Genomic DNA, 15924 nt, shown 5'->3' with positions numbered 1-15924 from the left:
TGTATGGACATACCAGAATTTATTTATCCATTCACCTATTGAAGAAATATTTGTTGGTTCCAAGTTTAGCAACCATGATTAAAGCAACCATGAATAAAGAATATTTGTGTACATTAGTTTTCAACTCATTTGGGTAAATACCAAAGAGCATGACTGCAGAATCGTATGATAAGAGTACCTTTAGTTTTGTAAGAAACCACCAAATAATCTTCCAAAGTGGCTGTACCATTTTGCATTCCCTCCAGCAAAGCATGAGAGTTCTTGTTGCTCCACGTCCTCCCCAACATTTGATGTTTCAGTGTTTTGGATTTTAGCCATTCTAATAGGTGTGTAGTGGTGTCTCATTGTTTTAATTTGCAATTTCCTAATGATGTATGATGTTGAGCATTTTTTCATATGCTTATTTCCCATCTGTATATCTTCTTTGGTGAGGTATCTGTTCAGACATTTTGCCAATTTTTAAAATGATTTGTTCATTTTCCTATTGTTGAGTTTTAAGAGTTCTCTGTGTATTTTGGATAACAGTCCTTTATCAGATATGTATTTTACAAATATTTTCTTTTATTCTGTGTTTTGTCTTTAAATATTCTTGACAGTATCTTTTGCAGAAGTTTTTAATTTTAAAAGAGCCCAACATATCAACTTTTCACTTAAGGGTTGTGTCTTTGGTGTTGTATCTAAAGAGTAATCTGCAAAACAAAGATAAACTAGATTTTCTCTTATGTTTTCTTCTAGGAGTTTTATAGTTTTATGTTTTACATTTAGGTCTATGATCCACTTTGAATTAATATTTTGAAAAGGATGTAGGAATCACATCCAGATTCTTTTTTTTTTCTTTTTGCTTGTGAGTGTCCTAGTACCACTTGCTGAGAAGACTATCCTTTCTCCATTGAATTGCTTTTGCTCCTTTGTCAAAGATCAGTCGACTGTATTTTTTGTTTGTTTGGTTTTTTTTGCGGTACGCAGGCCTATCACTGTTGTGGCCTCTCCCGTTGCGGAGCACAGGCTCCGGACGCACAGGCTCAGTGGCCATGGCTTACGGGCCTAGCTGCTCTGCGGCATGTGGGATCTTCCCAGACCGGGGCACGAACCCATGTCCCCTGCATCGGCAGGTGGATTCTCAACCACTGCACCACCAGGGAAGCCCAGTTGACTGTATTTTTGTGGGTCTATTTCTGGGCTCTTCATTTTGTTCCATTGATCTATTTGTTGATTCTTTCACCAACATCACAGTGTGATGACGAATGTAGCTTTATAATAAGTCTTGAGTGTCAGTCCTCAGACTTTGTTCTTCTCCTTTAATGTTGTCTTGGCTATTCTGGGCCTTTTATTTTTCCATATAAACTTTAAGATCAGTTTGTTGATATTCACAATATTTGTTTGTCAATATCCATTGGAATTTTTATCATGATTGCATTGAATCTATAGATAACTTTGTAAAGAACTTACATCTTTACAATTTTGAGTCTGCCTATCCATGAACATAGAATAGATTATTCTTAGATTTATATCTAAGTCTTTCCTTTTTTTGGCACTAATGGAAATGGTCTTGCATTTTTTATTTTGTTCATTCCAATTTTTGATTGCTGGTACATAGGAGAACAATTGACTTTTGTAGATTAACCTTGTGTCCTGCAACCTTGCTATAATCACTGATTAGTTCTATGAGATTTTTATTGATTCTTTAGAATTTTCTAAATAGATGATCATATCATTCAAGACAGTTTTATTTCTTACTTCCCAACTGGTATGTCTTTTCTTTCCTTTTCTTGTCTTATTTCATTAACTAGTACTTCCAGTACAAAATAAGTGTGCTGAGAGGGGACATCTTTGCCTTGTTTTTTATCTTAGTGGGAAATCTTCTAGTGCCTCATCATTAAGTATGATGTTAGCAGTAGGTTTTATTGCAGATGTTCTTTATCAAGTTGAGGAAGTTTCTCTCTGTTCCTAGTTTGCTGAGAGTTTGTATCATACATGGATGTTGGATTTTGTCAAATGATTTTCTGTATCTATTGAGATGATTTTGTTTCTTGTTTATCTGGTTGATGTAATGAATTACATCAATTTATTTTCAAATAAAAAAACCAGTTTTTCTTACCTAGAATGAATCCTAATTGGTCATGGTATATAATTCTTTTATATACACTGTTTAATTTGATTTAATAATATATTAGACTTCAATGAAATTTTTTAGAAATCTTTAACAGCACTTTAAACTTTGTGATGGATATGTGCATATAAAAGAAAGTTGAGGTCTGAGACTCTCAAAAAGGCTTTGGTTAGAGTAAAAGCAAAAGCTAATGCCATTTTAACAAACTAGAAACTGTCCTTCTTACAGTGCTTAGCAGTGTGACAAAGTGATCCCCCTGCAGAACAAGAACCCCAGGTCTATTTAAGTTTCTTCACTTGGGAACAAAATGTTAGAAGAAGAATACATTTTTTGGTATTTTGAAAAGGTAAACTTGATTCATTCAATAAATATTTATTCAATGTCTCTTTTGGGTTCAGAGCTGAGAAAAAGAAGAAAAGATGGTTTCATGGAGTTCAGTCTATGCTGGAAGGCATCCACCTAGACAGATTAAATACAATGATAGAGACACATACACAGGGCTCTGAGCTCATAGAAGAAGGACTGACAAACTACCTTATGCAATAAGAAAAGACCTCACAGAGGTACTGGCATCTGTGATCAATCCTGAAACTGGATATAAAATTTGTCATCAAAGAAGAATTGGAGAGACATCTCCAACATAAGGAACAACATAAGGAAAAATGGAGTGTGAAAGTTCACGTGGCTGCCTCGCTGGATGTACAAAGTCGGGGAGAAGTATGTGAGCCAAGGCTGGAAAGTCACAGTGAGGGATGGTGATAAAGAAACCAGCAGTACCCTGCTAGAGAATTTGAATTTATATCCTTCCGATGATAAGGAGTCTTTAAAGATCCTTAGTCCAAACATTTTTTTCAGTCATTGTATCAATGAAATTAAACTTTTGCTCTTAAGAGAATATGATATGTACTGAACTGACTGACAATACTTAGAAAGTCATTGTTATTTTGTTTGGAAATATGCCAAAACTGAAACCACAATTCAACCACAGTTGTGTTATCCACACTCTCCTGTCTCCTGAGACAATACCTTCTTCTGTTTCATTTTTTATAAATTCTTTTGTACATCGTGTGTCATGGGCATAATTTCTGCATCCTGTGTTCCATTATTAGTGATCCCTGTAGCTAAATTAATATTTAGAGAACCTTCATGTCATTTCATTGGATATTCAATAGTATGCTTTGCTCCAGCGATGTACTTTTTGAAACTTAAGTATAATTTAAGTGTATATATTGAAATTCAAGTGAAGTAAATACTTCAAATATTAGAATTCTATTTAGTAGATTTATATAATACTTAGAAGTATTTTCATTTTAGATTCTGAATCTGACATTTCTGTTTATACTTTGGTACAGATTGTACTTGCAATCAGAAAAGTAAGTTTACTCTTCAGCATTTGGGTCAAAATTGGAAACGTCTCAGGCAAGGGAGACATTTCTTACAAATGAGAATTAGACAATATTAGGACTGGACAGTTCTGTAGAGAATGCTTAGTAAAATAATCTTGGCTTACAAAAGGAGATTTATGAAAAAAGTAAATACACTAACGTCACAGAATAAATTACTGGAAGAGACAGACCAAGTCTTAAGTTTTATTTTGAGATAACTGTACTCTATTATTCAAGCAGATTAATATTTCTAATCATTATTAGTTTTTATCAGTTATTTCTTTTCAAGGACCAGCAATACAAGTGCTAACTCCAAGCTAAGAATTATTGACCATGATTTTTATTGCCAAGACTTTTAACGAGACTATAGATGCTTTTTATGAGTTATCTGAGCTAGTATCTCTCTTTCTTATATAAAAATCAAGTGAAATAAAACCCAAAATTAGCAAGTCAAAATGATGAAGAAATTTTCTAACTTATATTTTGCCACTTCATAATTCCAAAGGAGTATCTGAATTGAATTTTCAGGTTTTAAGAATTGCTTTTTATTTAGCATATACTACATCATTCTATGAAAAACCAGGGCAGTAATAATCAATAAGGTGCAAGTAAATTTTATGTAGAATTATGAAAATTTTTTTCATGTTTATTCCTGAAATTATTTGACCTATAATGTGTACTTTAATTTACAATTAGAAGAAAGTAATAATGCATTTTTATGTAGGGCTAATGATTTAAGATAATATCTGCAATTTGATTTTTAGAGACTGTAGCTTAAACTCCATTAATTTGTTCCAGGATATAACTTGGCAATTGATTTTAAGCAATTTTCTTCAAGATTGTGTGTATTGTATTCCAACTATTTTTTCCCCTAAATAGGCCTCTAGTAGAAAATCAATTTATAAATGAAAGAAAAAAGTCAGTAAAAAAGGGATTAAAAAATTCTCCCAAAACAATCTTTGTTCTGGCCACTTAGCTTTGTAACAGAGCAGCTTATAATATACTTTCCATTAAAAATCCCTAAGGGAAAAAAGAGAATAAACCCATATGTGGTTTCAGAATAAAAGCAGGAGTGAAAGTAAATATTAATAGAAAAAAGAGACATAATTAGCAGTTTACTGTCCTTGAACTTGCAAGGAGGTGTTTTCTTTGTGTGTCATATGGTAAACACTACAATGCATTTCCTCAGTCTTTTATATAATCTAGCATAGAGTGTCAAAGGAACAAACAAAAGTCAATTTTTCTCTGTGGAGAACAAAATTGTAATCTTCAAATATCTATACTGAGTAATTAAAATAGTTTTTACTTGCCAAATCCTGGTTTTGGTGATCAAAATTCTCTATGAGGAAAAATAAGGCTTGTAAGAGTTTTCATTATAAAGAGGATGAAAATGGTCTTTCACAGATTTAAGGATTTCTTAAAGAACCACCAACCTAATATTAAGATGTAGACAATGATCAAAAATACACTTTATCTGAAGTGCATTGTCATTAAATTCAGAACTCATATGACAACTTTTCTTCATATTTACAGTTTGATTTGACTGGGCTTTAGGAAATGGTTTATAACTGCATTCCATTAGTTTACATAAAGATTGTTGGACATTACATCAAGACAAAGTTTTAGAATTATAAGATAGATGAAGCAAGAGCACATGCTTGATGTAAAATGTTTGTTACTTTTAAGAACCTAAAAGATGGATACAATTGCCATTAAGAAATTACTTTGATGAATCATGGAAGGGGTAGAATATAAACAGAGTAGAATAGGGTAGTAGGGGTAGAATATAAGCAGACACACTACCCCTATGTACATTGTCTGTTCTGGCAATGTCAGGTAACTTAATTTAGCTCATCTAACAGCCAGTTACTCTGACTCCAGAGTTAAAAAGTAACCTGGTGGTAAAAGTAGTGACCCCAGTATGAAGTGCAGGGGGAGGTTCCTGGGGTAATGTTATAGTTTTACTGTTCTTCTCCATGAAATGACCACAGTCTCCAAGAAAAGGAAAGAAAAAGATAGGCACAGAGGCCATATTAGGCAGAGGAGTGGTTCAGTTTCATGATAACTGAAAAGCAGAATTATGCATGACAGAAACTGGAATGTGGGCATTAAAATTATCTCTCTGTGTGACTTGTACTTGCCTATAGTATATACTGCATAAAATAAGAGTAATCAAGTTACACATTAGTTTATTAGAGAAAATGGATCATTAATACAAGAACCATTAATTTCTGAGGGAAAGGTACAGCATGAATGCACATCTTTTAGCATTGCCTCCAAATCTTGCCAACCTCACTGGCACACATTGCTCCTTTACTGGGCTGAAATTCTCTAGCGTTCAATGTCATTCCTACCAATAAATGAATCACATGAACCAAATGTTGCATGGCAGGAGGTGGTACCCTGTAGGAGATCAATGCAACAATACAAACTTTTTGAGTGTGTTGTGAATCAGCTGTGATAGGTTGGATTTATACCTGTCTATTTATTAAAGTGATGAAGGGAATGGGGAGGAACATGGTGAAAAAGAAGGGACTAGAAAGAAATTTCCATACATGAGATCAAATGATTATGAGAACATTCTAAAAGTACTAAATGAAATAAAAGTAAGAAGTAGCAGTGAAATGTGTTATGTGAGCAAGTGAGATAGTGGAAAATTGCAAAATGTTCTCTTGAAAATATATAAAATATGTAAGCAAGCAGAGTACACTCATTTTTACAAGTGTTGCATGAGCTCTGTATGTAGACCATCTTCTCTCCAAAGCCCACTCAATACTCCTCACACCCATTCCCAGCGCCTAGTCTGTTGTGGGCGCTCAATAAATATTAAACAACCAGAGCACAAACTATTGTCAAAAGTTTGGAATTCACAGGAATCAATACTATTGTTATTATACTTTAACATTTATTGAGGGTCAACAGCATGACTTAGTCCACATGTGCAAATAGGTTATTTTATAGCCACATATTAAGCAAATAATTAAATACAATATGTATCAACTACACCTTCAGTTTTACTACATTGATCTTAAATGTAAAATTGTTTCTCTCTTTTTTTATAGTGTTGACACATCATGAAGTATAAACATTTATAATTTAAATAAATAAGTTTCTCTCAGAGAAATCATTACTCTTAGATATTATTAACATTCACTTGAAAGTATGGGATCAATCTACAATAAATACACATTGTTGATTCTAAATAGACCAGTACATGTACAAAGAATAGAAGAATCTGAAAAGTGTCTGAGGACAATGACAAACATACAAACCATGTAATATCAGTTGGGTTTCACTTGTTGTTGTGACAATTTAAAACACTAATACAATTATGTAGGGTACCATTATTTACAAAATAGCAACAAAGGCAAAGAAAAACAGAAAGTCTTCAAGTGGACACAAATTACTGCACTTATGAATTTAAAAAGATTTCTTAATTTAAAGCAAAATATAAGTTTTATTACAGGAAATGAACTGCATTTGATACATTTATGATCCATATGCTCCAATTTTACCCTTAATAAAATGATTACTAATTGTGTTCAAATTTATTCTTGGTGGTTAATAGGTACTCAAATTCTATTTAATCATTTTTCATGAATATTTTTGTCATGTTTGTACTTAAGTGGATTTTGAAGTGATTTTTAATTGTTAAGAGGATGGAAAACTATAATTAATGTTTCTGTAATGAAATTTTCAGTTTAATTTTGGGATACTAAAATATCCAAGTTTATAAAGTGTGTTTTCCCTTAACATTTGAGTCTTAGAATCCTAGAAATAAAAGTCTTTCTAGACCAGCCTTCTCCTAGAGAAGGAAGAGACTTTATATTCTGATATAAGGGATATACTACTTAAAAACTTTGTTGAACATAATTTTTTTTTATGATTCAAAGGAATAGAAGATCATCTAATTCAGTTCTATAATGTAAAGCCAAGAAAAGTGAGGATAAGGCCTTACGTTTCTATATTTAGACATACATTGGCCTAATTGGGCAATTATTAAATTTTCTCTCTCATTTTAAGATTTTTTTTAATTTGCAATATAGAAGGTGCAATTGCTAAATTTAATTTATTCGATGTCTTTATCCATATGACGGTTCACCACATGCTGTTTTGTTATGTAAGAGTACCATCTACAAAGATCATAATAATGATATAATTAATGAATAATGCATATTTAATTATTAATTTGCCCTACTTTTTTTACTTTAAAATGAGAGTAGTTAGATGATTTAATCACTTATCCTTGTTTCTGAAATATTTGGCAATCTTTGCTATCATAAATCACATTTGATTTACTAAAATATCTTAATTGTACAGTATTTAGAGGCACAGATCATCGATATCTGGATCACCTAGTATTCTTTTCTTCAACAATTCCTCTATGTTTTCATTCAACCCACAAGTATTTATTGAACACTTCTTACATGCCAGCATTGTTACAGGCCCTTAGAACAAACTCTTAAAGAAAGCTTTAAGTAATATCATGCACAGGTGTGAATGAAAGAAAAAGAAAGATGATATGTGAATGATTTGATTTATTACTATTTTCTTCACCTTTTCATTGTTGGATTGAAATCACTTTGAAGGAAGAAAATTAGAAACAAAGAGATGCTGGGACTCCAATCTACAATTCAGATCATTAAAGTTAGTTGTCTTGACTGGTCTCCTTCCCTGCCACATTAAGTAAGAAGTCACTGGATGCTTCCCTAGAGTAACTGCTTTGATCCTCTGTCTAGTAACAAGCAAATACTATGAAAAATTTTCTTCTGAGAGAAAACAAGATTGAAAAAGAGAGAGGGAAATTGGATTTAGGGGGACAGGTCAATTTTGAAAAGTAATACTGAGGAAAAAGTACACTAAAAAATGAGAAATTAAATATCAAACAATAAATAAACCAAGCTTAATGAAATGTGATGTACTCTTTCTAGATATAATATATAAATATATAAAGACAAATCTTCATACAGTAGCACGTGTTGTGATGTTTTATCTTTGGCATTCCTTGGCTCGCACTATAAGGAGAGCAACATGTATTGTGGAAAATATTTGTGTCTCCTGATGCTTCTAGGTAATTGCTTTCTAAACAAGAGAAATCGTTAATGGTGTCTGTGGTGTGTGGGGGTGTGTATGTGTGTGTGTGTGGCTTTAGTGTGGGAAAATTTATAAAGAGTTTCTTAATACTCAAAATTCTGGTCTAGCCAATTTAAGATCTTTATGAGAAGAATAACTAAAAGCCACATGATCCATCATGAATTAAAGATAAAATAGAGATACTTTTTTGGACTTTTGCAGAGGTTAGATTAACTAAATTTCTAATTCTTAAACGTTATGAGGTCTAGTTCACTAAATTACATAAACATAAAATTTATTTCACCTTTCACTATATGAATTTTCCATAATGCAAAGTTTAGCTTAATCGATGTTTCCAAGTACAATTATAATGCAGACTAAGTTCAGAGGTTCAGTGTACACAGTTTTACATAGAACACACTGTGTATTTGAAATCTATTAAGAATTATGAGTGTCATACTTTTTCCCTAGTACAAGTCCATGAGTTCAAACTTAAATGAAAATAACTCTTTATAAACTATTTAACTGTACTTCAAAGAATTATGAACTAGTTTTAGATTATTTATACTTCTGAAAATAACTAAAAACTATATAAGGAAGAGAAATACACAATAGTCAAAGCATCATCTTATTATAAATATTAGAATATTATGATGAAATCTGTAGAATGTAATTGATTTATTATCACATAAATTCCTTGATTTATTAAAATCACAAAATATATATTTTCATATAAATTATTAGTCATAGATATACCATCACAAAAGTATGCAAGTTATCCAAATACCTTATTTCTTATGATTTGTATAGTTAAAAATGAGGTCATTGCTTTATGATATTTAAAACTGAAATGATTTACTAAGTCAATATAAAAAGTCATTGAAAGAATCTCTTATTGTTTTTACATAAGCCAAGAGCCTAGGTGTTTATAAAATAGAAAGTATTTTTGATAAAAGAATGAATTATAAAATCATCTGGAGGAGTAAATTCACATCCCTAAGAGCCATTTCCAGTCTCCAAACTATTTGAGGCAACATTATAGAATTAATGAAACTGACACCAACATGAAGGTAAGAAGACATGAACAATCTGTGCTTAATCAGTTATGTGTTAGGTACTATTATTAATGTGGACATTTTATATTCTAGTCAGTCTTCTCTTAATTTGCTGTGGCTATAAAAACAATCTGCAAATGCTGTAAGATGAGTAACCAACGCCTTTATACTAGAGGGGAGAAAAACTATGAAGCTTAGTGAAAGCAAAGTGTTTTGATTCTCATTTATATTGAAGCTGATTTTATAAGGAAAAATGCCTAAGTAAATACTATATACTTAACTAGGAGTTTATATTTTTTCATATCCTTTCACATACGTTTTCTTGCTTGAACTCCACATCTTGTCAGACAGGCAGGTCAGGTATAATTAACTCTATTTTTTAGAGAAGAAATTTAGGCTCAGAACCTTGTCTAAGTCAACAAGTTGAAATTGGGATCCATGCTGCTAGAGCTCTACTTTATAATTCACAGACTAAAGTATCCACCTCAAAAAGAAGTTGACAGAAACATTTTATTGAATTCTAAAAGTCGAGGTAGTCCACAGAAGCCAAAATAAATTTGAAAACTTATTCAATGTCATCTAATGTGATTTTTCTTTTGAAAAACCAAAGGAAATATATCCTTGATGAAGTTTTTAACCTTAGTTTACTTATCTGAAATGTGAGGGTTTGAAGGATTTTCTTGATATATTTATGTAAAAATATCTAATTTCTGATATTAGGAATTTGTCTCAAATTTAAGAGGGGAAATGATTTTGATTTCATTCTTGACAAAATTATTGCTAGTTCTGATTTCATCTTTGTTATAATAAATAATACATATTATAATATTATAATATATTAAAAACCAAAGAGTGGGGGGAACAAAAATTAAAATTATTAGCACTATGAGCTCTGACAGAAGGCCCAACATCACTTCAAATGCTTTTATTCTACTCTGCTGTAGCATTTTTCTCAAGCATATTCTAGAATGATATATTTATTATAAGCTGCATTAAAAAAAAGAAAATGCATTATTTATGGCATTATGGTTTATAACACTGAAATTGTAGACCTCTTGGGAGAATCAACTGCTGAAGTCGTAATATAAACGCAAGTAATTTACCTGTATTGCTGTTTTTTTTTGCTTTGTTTTAACATATTACTTTTCAAGCAGTAGAAATTGTTTTTACATAAACAGAATTGTGTCACCTCTATTCTTTAAGCTATGATCAGTCAGGTAGTGTTAAAGCCACAAATCAAACAGAAAAAAATGTCTACCAATTGCCCTGGAAGATTTCCTTATTCCCAACAATCTTCAGCGTTTCTCTTGATGTAATTAAGCAGTCTGTGGAGCTTTCCTGTTCTGAACTTACACTCAAAGTTTAGTTATACAAAAGAACAAAAACCCAGATTGCCACCTCACATTCTCCCTGGCACAAAAAAACATGCAAGGACAGTGAAAGAGAGCAATCGATTTAAAGGTTATTGTCGTCCGCCTGTCTGAATCCAGTGCTTTCCTCCTCATGTTGTTGTCTTTCTAAAGATAATGTCAACCTCCTTCATTTTTTTTTACCTTGCTCCACTGTCTTGGTTGTTTTCTCTTCCTTCTTTCCAGGTACAGCTGCAAAGCAGAGATAAGGTTTAAATAAAATTCCAGATGTAAATGCTGCTTCTGCTCAAAAAGGCATTTTGTAACTCATTCAATGCCAAAATTTTCTTCTAGCTTTTTCAATATTTCTCACTTCTCTAAAATCCAACTGAAACCTACTATTATAAATCTACTCTTAAAGAATTAGAGAAAAAATAATCCCTTGCCCTCTTCTTACTAGTCTTTGCACACTGTTTTCTATCTTATTCTTTTATACTCTGCTTTGATAAACAAGCTCTATGAAGAATTCTGCTTGACAGGATTATGATTAATCGACTTACATTCCAGGTAATTGCTGGAGCCACTTAGCGTCTTGAAAATGTCAACTAGATGCTCCTTAAATTCAAGCTTAATGTTGCTTAATCAACTCAAAGGACAGTGTAGTCATGTTTGAGATTTGCTTAAATATTAAATGAAGTCATTCCAAGTCACAAGTAACCAAAAAAGAAATAAGAATTATCACTTAGGTGCTGTTTCCCATGAACTACTGAGATTTTACTACTCTCGGTGGAGTATTATCTGCTTACCTTGTTATACATCCAAGAAATGGAGATGATTTATACAAAATCAGTGTATTGAAATAACTGATTCAAGTAAGGATCTTCAGAGGACATTAGCAACTATTAGATGAAGGATGAATGGGGAACTGGATATTGCCGTCATACCCAGGTATCACCCCCAAGAGTTGCATGGGGAGAACTGCAACTTGGAAATGAAGAAATGTGATTGTCACCAACTTAACCCACTGAGGAAACTTAAAGCCACTCATTCACAATAGGACACCCAGACATTCTGTGCTTCCTCATGACATGCAGTGTGATGTATAACTGTATCACCTCTGAAGTATTCTTGCCAAAGCAGCCAACTGGAATCAAGTTAAGCCAAAGATTAAGCTTTCAGGTTAATCAAATATATGATATAGAGTACATATTAAATAATATTCTGAAGAAACAATTACATAAATCAAGTGTCTACAGAGTAAATGATCATGATCTTTTCAAAAAGTTAATGACATGAACTAGAGACAGAGCAAGGGAAATAATGACTTTTTTATATAAAACTTGCTAAATTCACTCAGTTGTAATAGTTCAACTGTATATTCTTTTGAATTTTTCAAGCAGATAATTTCACCTGTGAATAGTTTTATTTTTTACTTTTTTATTCTTGTACTGATTAATTCTATTTCTCACCTTATTGCACTGGTTAAAATATCCAGTATAATGCATAATAGAAGTGCTGATAGCAGACATCCTTGTCTTGTTCCAATTCTCAGGGAGAAATCTTTCCATTTTTCTCCATTGAGTATAATATTTGCTAATGGTTTTTGTATATATCTTACCAGAATAGGGAAGTTTCTTTCACTATAATATGAAATATATCAAATGCATCTTCTATGATAAGTATAATTTCCCTTTATTCTATTATTCTGATTAATTACATTGAATTTTGAAATTGCAGTCTAGAAATAAAACCAACTTGATTCCATTTTGTCTTTCTTATATAATATCAGACTAGATCTGCTAATATTTTGTTTAGATCTGTGCCCTTATGTTCACAAGAGAAGTTAACCTGTACGTTTTCTTTCTTTTTTGTTCCTTGCTAGGTTGTTGTATCAAGGTTATTCTAGCTCCATAAAATGAGCTCCATAAAATGTTTCCTCTTTTTCTGTTCCTGGAAGGTTTGGTACAAGATTGGTGTTAATTTTTCCTTAAATGTTTGAAAAATATTCACTGGTGAAGCCATCTGGCTAGACTTTTCTTTGGTGAAAAATTATAATTAAAGATTCAAAATGTCAATTGTATTAAAATTTTCAAACTCACTGGGAATATTTCTATTTTAAATTATCTGTAGAATCTGTAATGATGACTCCTTTTAATTTTCTGATATTAATGTTTTGTGTCTTCTCTTTTTTTCTTAATAAGTTTACATAAGGGTTTATCAGTTTTTTCAGTTTTTATAGAGAATCTAATTTGGATTTATTGCTTTTTCTATTGTACTATTTGATTTCTATTTCTTTAGCTTCTGCATTTACATTTTTTATTTCTCTTTCTTCTACTTTCTTTGGGTTTCATAAAAATTTTAACATAAATTAAAAATTATTTTCTTCCTAAATGTTTGCTTTTCAGCCTTTCTTCTTTTCTAATGAATATTTTTAATGAGTATAAATTTCAGGTAAACACTGTTTAGCAGCATCTCAAGTTTCAGTGTGATATTTTCATCATAGATTAATTCAACATATTTCCAAAATTCCATTGTCATTTTTTCTTTGGCCCATGGGATATTCAGAAATGATTGCTTATATTTCTTACAGCATCTAGCATTGTTTCGGACCTAGCAACTGATCGATATACATTTGCTTGGTGATTAAGTGTATTAATTGAAAAATGAGATTTGATAATAAATATTCTGAGTTAGAGAGATCAGTTTTGGTATTAGTATATTTCCTGAAAGAGGAGAGATATTAGGTGTAACCAATAAAACATGAAAAAGGCAAAGAAGCAGGAAAGCCTTGTGTATGCCTAGAGGAAGTGAACAAGTGTAGCTGGAGCAGAGGGTTCCCATAGAAGAGATATGAAATAATCTAAAAGTAGATGAGGTCAATTGCATAAGCCCCTGAATTCCAAACTAAAGAGTTAGACTTTATTATAATTACTTTAAGGAGCTAGTAATGTGTGTGGTACATTAATCTCCTCTGTGAATGCTCTCTCTCAAATCAATGTGAAAATCAAACACTGATAATTTTTAATTATAGTAGAGCCCTGGGCATATAACCTTATTCATAATTCTTTTATTCTGAAAACTCATTATGAATATTGTATAGGAAATATGTATTTTTCAATTATTTTGTTTTAATCTTCTGAAGAGTAAATATCTTTCAGAAAACATTGGATTGTGACTTACACACAAAGACCAAGTTTTTCTTTTCCAGTGGTGAGTTAATAACTGCTTGCACTTATATTAAGTAGAGAAGGCTAGTCCCCTAAACCAGTTTTTTTTTTTAATTCAGAAAAGGTCACTGAAAATACTAATTATCTATACAGAAAAGAAAACATTTTATGTGAAATGACCCTTTCATTTCTGATTCTGATATAAAGTTCATCAAGCCTAATTCTATGGAGAGTAAGTATTAGGAATAAACAGTTCATCTAAGTAAGTGGATGTTCTAATTGCCTGTAATCAAAGGAAGACCTTAATCAAATTCTCCTTCTATGCTATAGGGTACCTGAAACCTCCTTTCATGCTGGAGATAAGAAATTCCATTTGTTCTACATTTGGATGTGTTTATTTTAGGAAAAAAATGTAGATTTGTGCTGCACTCCTTCAGTGACCCCGACTAATATTAAGGAAGCAAAGTAGCTAACATTTATATAAAATAATGCCTGGATTATGGATAGCCCTGAGATAAACTGTAAGGTGGATAAATTGGTTTTCTATAATTCCAGGTTTTTTTAAAAAATTCTTTATTGCTGTTTAATTTACCTGCAAAGTTGCAGCTTATACCAAACTTCAATCTCACTTTTATTACAAGGATACCAAAAAGATGCTTTCTCAAATTAAAATTATTGGTTTTAGTATTTATATCTTACTATAATATTATTGAGGTAACATTGATTAATAACATTATATAAGTTCCATATGTACCAGATTATATTTCTACTTCTATATACACTACAGTATGATTGCCACCAAAAATTTAGTTTCTATCCATCACTATCTCTTTTATTCATTTCACCTTCCCCTGCCCCTTTCCACTACTCTGATCTCTATATCATGTTGGGTTTTGCTTGGTTTGGTTTGTTCATTTATTCTGGTTTTCTGTTTGTTTTTTTATACTTTACATATGAGTGAAATCATAAGATCCTTGTCTTTGTCTGACTTAATTCACTTAGCCTAATACTCTCAAGATCTATTGATGCTGTCATAAATGGCAAGATTTCATTTTTATGAGTATTATTCCATTGTGTGTGTGTGTGTGTGTGTGTGTGTGTATACCACATCTTCTTTATCCACTCATCTGTTGATGGAGACTTAGGTTGTTTCCACGTCTTGGCTGTTGTAAATAATGCTATGACAAATATAGGGGTGCATGTATCTTCAAACTGGTGTTTTCATATTCTTTGTATAAATACCCAGAAGTGGGATAACTGGATCATAGGGTAGCACTAGTTTTCAATTTTTTGAGGAATCTTCATACTGTTTTCCATAGTGGCTACACAAAGTTACATTCCCATCAGCAGTGCATGAGGGTTCCCCTTTTTCCACATCCTCACCAACACTTGTTATTTCTCGCTTTTTTGATAATAGCCATTCTAACAGGCATGAGGTGATATCTCATTGGGGTTTTAATTTTATTTTCCCTAATAATTAGTGATGTTGAACAATTTTTCAAGTACCTGTTGGCCTTCTATATGCCTTCTTTGGAAAATTTCTATTCAGCTCCTCTGCCCATTTATTAACTGGGTTTTCTGGGTTTTTGTTGTTGAGGTGTATGAGTTCTTTATATTTTTTTTGATATTAACCCCTAACTGGATATATGATCTGCAAATATCTTCTCACACTTGGTGGTAGGGCAAGTTGCATTTTCATTTTGTTGATGGTTTCCTTTGCTGTTCAGGAGCTTTCTAGTTTGATGAGTCCCATTTTTTGTTTTTTCTTTTGTTTCCCTTGCCTGA

At 31.9% G+C, this 15924-nt stretch overlaps 1 protein-coding gene across 1 annotated transcript in view; it reads right to left on the bottom strand.

The window, feature by feature from the left end:
* Nucleotides 1–15924, bottom strand: part of TRDN (triadin) — a gene marked incomplete at both ends in the record, with an annotated part of 300072 nt that overhangs the window by 77687 nt on the left and 206461 nt on the right. The window contains 1 exon segment of the mRNA XM_082633775.1: nucleotides 11177–11224. Within this exon segment, the coding sequence (XP_082489901.1) occupies nucleotides 11177–11224 (48 nt within the window).

This window comes from Mesoplodon mirus (assembly GCF_964341445.2).
Source record: "Mesoplodon mirus genome assembly, chromosome: 10".
Classification (NCBI taxonomy): domain Eukaryota; kingdom Metazoa; phylum Chordata; class Mammalia; order Artiodactyla; family Ziphiidae; genus Mesoplodon; species Mesoplodon mirus.
The sequence above is the reverse complement of the archived record's forward strand: the minus strand, read 5'-3'. Positions and strand labels throughout refer to the sequence as shown.